Source organism: Chelonoidis abingdonii, chromosome 1, assembly GCF_003597395.2.
Source record: "Chelonoidis abingdonii isolate Lonesome George chromosome 1, CheloAbing_2.0, whole genome shotgun sequence".
NCBI lineage: Eukaryota > Metazoa > Chordata > Testudines > Testudinidae > Chelonoidis > Chelonoidis abingdonii.
Window position 1 is genome coordinate 102,964,310 of NC_133769.1, and position 8,765 is coordinate 102,973,074.

The 8,765-nt window shown below is 42.2% G+C and overlaps 1 protein-coding gene across 2 annotated transcripts in view; it reads left to right on the forward strand.

Annotated features, from left to right (window-relative positions):
* Positions 1-8,765, forward strand: part of LARGE1 (LARGE xylosyl- and glucuronyltransferase 1) — a 398,132-nt gene that overhangs the window by 340,860 nt on the left and 48,507 nt on the right. For both annotated transcript variants that reach the window (XM_032763382.2, XM_075068615.1), the window contains one exon: positions 3,323-3,478. In XM_032763382.2, coding sequence (XP_032619273.1) covers positions 3,323-3,478 — 156 coding nt within the window. The remainder of the gene's footprint in view (positions 1-3,322; positions 3,479-8,765) is intronic.

The window sequence follows — 8,765 nt, forward strand, 5'->3', positions numbered from 1 at the left end:
CATTGTGTGGACGGGTGCAGGGTTAAATCGGTTTAACGCTACTAAAATCGGTTTAAACGTGTAGTGTAGACCAGGCCATTGTCTCTTTCTAATTTCCAGTTCAGATTTGCTCAACTTGCATGTAAAGATTTATTTTTAATTTCTAACTGCCCTATCCACCAAATCATCCTTAAACTCTTAACAGTCAAACTGAGTTGTTACCATATGATGCATCATTCCCAGTAACAAAGGTTCTCATAGCCCCATTATGGTTTCAGCTATATCTTCCTATTATTGTCTTCATATTATGCCCTCAGTGATGCTTGTTCCAACCCATGTAAGGTTACACTGGTATCTTTGGCCTGTAGAATCTCTGCTGTTGGTGATGGTGCACAAAATGGAAATAATCCAGCTTCAGTCTGAGCCCGTGGTGAATTTGTGGGCTTGGCCCTTAGAAAAAACATATTGTCTTCTGTGTATATTAGGAATTGATGCTGGTGGTTAAGATGCTCAGTGCCTTGTGAAGCTTGCTATCCTTTTGTATTTTCAGGTATTACAGGGAGTTTTATTAATTATGCTCCTTTTTAAATTAACCCCTCTCCTTTAGTAGATCTGTTTTGTGCTTTTTCTAGTGTCCTTTACTTGGTTACATTGTTTCTTTCCGTCCTCTGACCAGTTGAGATATGCTTCTCCTTGTTGATAAAAATTCAAGTTTTCTGAATTCAATCCATTCCATTCATCTTTCTTCAGCTCACTCCAGGCAGCCTTGACATCTGTACACATACAGAATCTTGACACACATTTCAAATCTGATCAGATCATGACCACCAGGTCCTTGACACTTACGAGCTTTTGGAGACACAATAACTTTTCAATTGCAGCAGCAAGGAGACCCAGAGCTGGCATCTGCAGTTGTCTAGATTTGACATCATCACTCACATAGTAGAATAGAAGCATCATGACACTAGTATTCTACTGCAATGTGACATAGTGTGTGATGACGGGAAAGCCCTGTGGGGAAGGGAGCCAGTCCTATACACAGAAATTTTGTTTATTCTCATTAACTGTTTGCATGGTTCAGATCCCCAAGGTGAGGATTTGAGGTGCTCAGGCATGAGACACAATACCCTGGGGGAATGCAGGAAGGATATCATCCTGAGTGTGGGAGTGGCACAGAAAAAATTTCATTGGTAGGCATTTTTCTTGCACTTTTCCAGTCTCTCTGTTCTTTGATCTCATCCTAAAGCAGTCCAGATTATCAACAGATGAACAATTCACATTCCATGCCTGTTTGACAAAACTGCTAGAACCCTTTAAAACTGTTTAGCAGCCCCTTAGATTTGCTTCAGTCCCTTGTTTGTGTTGTTATATTTGTCAGCTTCCTCTGAGGTAGGATTCAGACTTGGTTTTTGCAGTGCCCTCTGCTGCAGTTAAACACAATGGGATGAAACCAGTAAAGCCCTTTTTAAAGCAAGGAGTCTTCAAGATTCTCTTTTGTTGGAGTAAATCTTGTATGGCTTTCAATCTGTTTTAGATCCCAGCAATGCTGCTTAAAGCTCCCATTGATTTCTATATCATGTTTACTTCTCATTGCATACCATAGAGGATGTTATTTCAGAGTTAAACTAGACACTGAGAATACAGAAAAAGACAAAACCACACCAACAAAAAGCAACGCTGCCTAAGAATAATTCTTAGAGCAATATCTTTGCTCCAAGTGGTCTCCCCGGATCACACAGTATGTAGATACTTCATTATTTTTATTTGAAATGTTTCTTTAATTGGAAAAAGTGATTTGCTTGTTTCTGAAGGTGATCTTATTTTTCACAACTTGAATTTACATCACAGCATATTTGGTCCTCTGAAACTTTGATTGGTTCCATATCAGTGGCCAGGGAAGGAATAAAGGTTTCCATATCAGAAAAGAGGGTTGTTAGAACAAAGTTTGCAGTGTAGACATGCAGCAGTAGGTTAGCAGTTGGCACCCACTGAAGTCTGTTGCAGCTGACTGTGAGGGACACCACGCCTTCATGTCATTACTTTAATGGGTACACAGGACCTCCAGAAATCCCCATCTGGAAGTACTCCCGAAAGGGGAAGGAAGGTTAATCCCTTTGGAAGTCACAGAAAAAAATTGAATACGAAGTTTCATGTTTATGACTAAAATATAACCTCCATAAAACGAAATCATTCCTGCAAGCCACTTCTGGCTCCGCTCTTGCTGTTTTCTTTGGGCTTTATTCTCAGTTATGCTGCCAGAGCAGTGAGAATCAGACCCTTTATGTCTGGGGCACTGTTAAATCTAGGCCAGTAACGAAGTCATCCCCCTCTAGTAATGGCTAAATACCGGCTGGCACTTGGAGTTAAACAGTGTTGCCATGCAACACAGCAAAGTTCAGCCAAGTTCACATGAAGCTAAGGACCATAGGTCCCATTTTGGACAGGACAGTCCCTTTTTTAAGCCCTGTCCCGGCCATCCCAACTTTTTTTTTTTTTTTTTTGCAAAAGTGGGCATTTGTCCCATTTTCTTTTGCCGATTTGATCAGTTGGCAAGAGCAATGGGACAAATGCCCACTTTTGTCAAAAAAGTGGGGTATGGTGTGGAGAAACGTGTGGGCGGGCGAGCAGAGATGCCAGCCCACACAGATGGGGAGGGGGCAAGGAGGCAGCATTCCAGTATGCAGGTGTCCGGCAGGGTTCCAGTGACTGGCAACAGCCTCACGTGGGAGGGGAGGGTGCTCAGGTAAGCAGCTGGGGTTGTCCCATTTTCCTTTGGGAAATATGGTTACCCAACATGAATCATTGTCAGCTAATTCATCTTTTTGGATCAGATTCAGTCTGTTTGGAGGGACAGAAGGGTGAGTAAAGAGAAACAGAAATTAATTTGAGGATCTTTCTCTATAATTCCTAATAAGTGAAGAGGTTGTCTGACACTAGACAGTGAATAATTGTCATCGGCTGAGACAGTCACTGGGAAATCCCAGACCAAATTTTGTAGCCTCAGCTTTTTCTCCATCACACTTCTCCCCTCACCAGCATCTATAACATAGCTGGTCCATGACTCCAGCTCTGCCAACATGCATATGGTGTTGCATCACGAAGTGTAATGATACACTCACATATATATGCAATACATTGTATGGAAGATATAGAAAAGCATAGAATCTATCCTGTGCATGCCATTACTTGTGGAATATACCACAAAACCTTCCCAATGAAAGGGCAGAAAGAGGGAAGGATATTTTTGCGAAGAAGGAAGGATATTAAAGATGTATAAAAGTGATGGCTAGAGCAAAGCTGCATTCTAACAACAGGATTGTTCCCTTTTTGTTTTCCGTACCAGGTGATTCACTGGAACTCGCCAAAGAAGCTGCGAGTGAAAAACAAGCATGTGGAGTTTTTCCGCAACCTCTACCTGACATTCCTAGAGTACGATGGGAACCTGCTGAGGCGGGAGCTCTTTGGCTGCCCCAGTGAGGCAGATGTCAACAGTGAAAATGTAAGTGGAAAGCCTGAGGGTTTCTTTCAACACAAAGGCAATGCAGATGATTGGAAGGCTGGTTTTTGGTTAAGAGACTGTGCTAGGACTCAGAAAACGTGGGTGCAGTTCCCATAACACCATGTCTGACTTGGGGTGAATCGTTCATTCTCGCTCTGCTCTAGTTCCTGTCAGTAAAATGGGGATAATAATCCTACCTTTCCCCCACTGTTCGGCTGCCTTTTCTGTTTATGGTGGGATTGTCAAAAGTTTTTAAGAGATTTAGAAGCACGAATTAAAAATCAACGGGACTGGTGCTCCTAACTCCATTAGGCACTTTTGACAATCCCACCCTTATGGCAAAGATCTCTGGGGGCAGGAACTGTCTCTTATAATGTGTTTGTACAGTGCCTAGCACAGTGGGGCCCTGGTGTCAGGTGGAGCCAGTAGGTGTTTCTGTAATGCAAATAATGAAGAAGAAATGAAAGCATCCAGAATGCTGGGTTTGAAAGTCAAAAATCTACCTTTTACATGTATACTGCATAGTATACAATGAGTTAATCCATGAATGTGCAATTATGCTGTGAGACTACAGGAGGGTTCTATCACAGTTCAGGGCAACTGCCCCTGTATTCCCCTTCTGTGGTCCAGCAATGACAATGCTCTAGGCTTTCAAACTGTTATCTCTCGTGGGTGGAGACCCATGTCTCTCTCCCTCCTGACCAGGGCTTTGTCAGGCTGCACAGCTCCCTGCCTATACTGTGAGTTCCCCAGCAAGTTAGACTGCCTAAATAGGCCTGCTTTGCTTTCCCCTCAGTGATAATAAACAGCATAATTGCCCAAAGATGTAAGTTGTCACACAGCCCTTTCTAAGAAAGCACATGTATTCTTAAGATAAGAGCATAACAGAGAAAACATATTGAAAACAAAACAAGAAGCTACATGCATGCTGATAAGCTTACCAGAGATCACCCCAACTCCAACCAAGAATCTGGTAGGGATCAGTCTCTCAAACTCCACCAGGGTTTTTTTCTGTGCTTACAAGTTCATAACCACCTTGGCTCAGCACTCTCATGAATCTGTGAGTCACTCCTTATACCACCTGGGCCTCTGCTCTTGTCCTCATGTAAGAAGTGATCAGCAGACAACGTCCCCCCTTCTCAGGGTGAAGCTTCAAAAGGCTGAGTTCTTACATAACTGGAGGACTAACATTTGCATACACCTCCCCCTAGAGATTTCCTAAGAAAGCCACTTAACTATAACAGTTCATTCTTTTCTGGCACATTGTTTCAAATAGATTGTGAGGCTCATAATATTTCCCAGGGTCTTCATTAGTCGTGTCTCACTCCTAGAGACGTTACACACACAATCCAACAAATACATAACCACTTGCATTTTTAATACAATGAACTCCTAAGATACTTAAACTTAATTCAACAAGGCTTGTCCAGGATATTGCAGGAAAATACCATATTTGTCAGTATCTTTAATAACTATGTTCCCTCCCGCTTCCCTGCAAACTACAGTAGCAGTGTTCTGAACAGCAGCAAAATATTTACAAGACAAATCTGCCAGATTAAGTGATTCCTCTGAATACTGCAAGGACATTTATATACAGGGAGTGTGGATGTGGGTGTGGTAACAATTTTTTTCAAAAGTTGAAGGAAGCCTTTACATATAGATAGATGCATGAACTTTCTGTGCAGTGCAGCCACAGAAGAGTTCTAGCCAAATATCAATTTCAGCTACACAATTTGAAAAGATAGAAGCAAAAAGTAGTATCCCTTTATGATGCATTTTTAAGAAAAGGACAATGGATCTTGTAAAATACCTGACATACTCCATATGAAAGTCAGTAAAGTAAAACCAGTACCACTTACACATTACTAACCAAGAGACAAGAAGCAGGCATTAGTATTTTCAACACCTGAGAGTATTTCCATTGCCTCTGTGGGTAAGTCAGCCATAGGACGTGCCACCAATAGTTTCTCAACTACAGCACTTCTAGATGAGCATAAGCTGTATAGCCAATGGCCTGGCTGTTACCCAGAGTTATCATCTCATCTGCATTTGGGGAGGATAGGGAATCAAAGAAAGTGGTGAGAAATGGATAAATAGTGGTGGAGAGACTGGAACAGAGAAGAGAAGAAACAATAAAGGCAAAAATAGATGTGGAGGGGAAAGGTCAAATCAGAAGAGGAAAAACCTCTTCAAGAGAGAGACTTTTAGAGAATAAAATGAACTGAAAAATGTTAAGAGGTCACGGAAAGGCTGAAGAACAGAGGCATCAAAATATTGAAGGGAAACAGAGGATATAAAAAGAGAGAGAAGGTTAAAAAACAAAACAAGGGGCACATAGTAAGATATATATTTTATATAGACAGTTTGTCAGATGCAAAGTCTTGGATCTCTTTGATTTAATGGTATCTGATTTTATAAAGGTCATATGGCTTGGCAAAGCAAGCATATATGTCACATGTGCATTTTGATGCTGCTCCTAAGGACTCACACAGCACACGTGGTTCAGTATGGTATTATCCCAGCATGAGTCACACCCCCTTGTCATGTTTTATCACTTAAATAAGGCTGGGGGATGGAATTATGCTGAGATGAGGATACTCCTAGTGATTACAAGGCTTTATGTGCAGCCAGGTGCTTGTCATTGTATCTCCCTGTCCTCTGTAATACCTTGGTAAACTGATTTGTTTTAGAGATTGTGTTGGTAGAGTGCAGAGAAAAATGTACATTTTGGGTGCTGAAACTGGCAGTTCAGAACGTTAAGACTGCACATTTCACTGAGCTTGTAGTGGGTATATAGATAGTGGTAGGTAACTGAGTAAGCAGCTGACATCTGCCATGACACTAAACTGTTTTAAAGCTAGAGAGAGCTAGATGATCACTAATCCCCTGAGCCCTACCTGTGATCATTTACAAGAGCTGTGGCTTGTTGCGTCTGTCACTCACAATCTGGCTTTATCAGATGCCACCCTTAAGGCCTCAATCCAATATGCTGGTTACTACAGTACTGTAATTTAATACTTGTAATGGTGATGTATTTAGTGTCTTGTTTGGAATGTAAATATCTGTAAAATATATAATTAAGTTCAATAGTTTATACACTATTCCCAGTTACACTAAGGCCCATTTACAGCCTTCTGGCAGTGTAAAGATGATTATAAAGATGGCCTTTAAAAGGATGTAATTACATTTATTCCCACTGTAAGGCCCCTTTACACTGCCTTAGTTTAAATGATAATCGGCTCCTATATCTCTATCGATGTGCAGGTAAATTGACTCATATTTTTTCCTCTTTTTTAAAGTGTTTATTGAAAGACCCAAGGTGGCACACACGGAATTGATGTGCCTCAGGGACCCTGTATTTAGTAGTCTTTTCTAATCAATAATGACATTTCAGCTGCACCAAACAACAGGAATGTTATGAGTCTGAGTTTCAAGCAGTACAAGCTCCACTGTGGGTTAGAAACTGTGAACATGAAGGGGAGATGGGCAATGGGACATACCATGCAGGTTCATCATTATGGCTGGGAGCTGGAACCTAGAATACCAGGCCCCAAAGCCAGAAGTATAACTACTGGTCAGGATACCAGAAAATGGGAACCACTGGCATAGGCCATAGTGATCAGTGTATTGCACTGAGAAAAAATGATGGGCATCTGTGCATTCTACTATGTATGAGCCTTCTTTCCATTGATAGCCACTGTGCTGTCAATCTGCTGCCAGTTGCAAACAGAGCTGATACATTTTTTTATTGGAATCACACAACACATGCGGTGACCGCTTTAACTTCTTCTCAGTGCAGCACAGAGTATGTCTACGGTGCTTATAGCTTTTGGGCATCATGTACAGGTGAGCCCACATCCTAAAGTCAGAAGAAATTCCTGTGTGTTGGTTATGGTCTTCCATCTCTAAAACCAATCTGCCTAACATGGCAACCGTAGTAAAGGAAACCCTGTGAAGTTACCGTCACCCGGTTCATTGGTAAATATCAGTTGTCATCTTGGTGCGCAACAAGAGGGAAAGATGTAACATTTTTTAATTAAGTTAAAGTTGGATCCTCCCAGCTAGCAGGAGGAGGCTGTTTTAGCTGTGACAAGTGCACAGATGGTGGTGATTTTCAAAGAGAGAAAAGGAAAAAGCTGGCTTGTTGGACTTTGGAGCTGAGGTGGTGGAAATGTTCATTGTGGCTGCTGCTGCTCCATTGCCATGATTACAAGTTTCTGGACGAAAATGCTTGAATTAGAATATTCAGTCATTGCCTTGCTCCACTGTTGTTCTTCTTATTCTTTCCACATGCAGAAATGGAGAGTTCCTTGAATCAAAGGATCTTTCATTTCCCTTAGTACAACTGACAGCATAGCAAATGACATTTGAAGGTCTGGCCCAGTTCCCACAGTGGGGATGAAGCGGGCACAATGATGGAATAGAAGGGATGGCTGCTGGTCAGAAATGAGGCAAATTATGAGAGCTCCTTGCTAGATCTATAGAGGAACAGCTGGAGGTCGTTGGAAGGAGCTGATCATACTATGCTTGCAGTGGAACCAGTGCCATCGCTCCCTTTTGTTTTCATGGGCACTAAAAGAAAAATCAGAGTGAAAATGCTCTCCTGTGCTGATTTGTGACATATCACTACCCTTCCCTTCAGGCAACATGTGGATGGGAAGTTAAGATCTGAGCCTAAGCATACTGCAAAGGCTTCCATTGACTTCACCGGGCTTTGGATCAGGCTCTTAGTCACTCTGTTCCACTTGTTTCATGCTCTTTTCCACGTCTGCCTACCCCCCATCCTCTTGTCTTTTAATGCAAGAAGCAAGTTTTCAGGGAAACCCATAAAGGTAAAGCTCACAATAATCTCTTAGTTCTTCTTCGAGTGCTTGCTCATATCCATTCCAATTAGGTGTGTGCACGCCGCATGCATGTCCATCGGAAGATTTTTACCCTAGCAACACTTGGTGGGTTGGCTGGGCGCCCCCTGGCATGGCGCCGCTATGGCACCGAATATATACCCCTGCCGACCCATCCGCTCCTCAGTTCCTTCTTACCGCCCGTGTCGGTCGTTGGAACAGTGGAGCACGGCTTAGCTGATCTCCACTTCCCTAGTGTTTTCACTCGTTCTAATACTTATTCATAGATTCATAGATTCATAGACTCTAGGACTGGAAGGGACCTCAAGAGGTCATCGAGTCCAGTCCCCTGCCCTCATGGCAGGACCAAATATTGTCTAGACCATCCCTGATAGACATTTATCTAACCTACTCTTAAATATCTCCAGAGATGGAGATTCCACAAC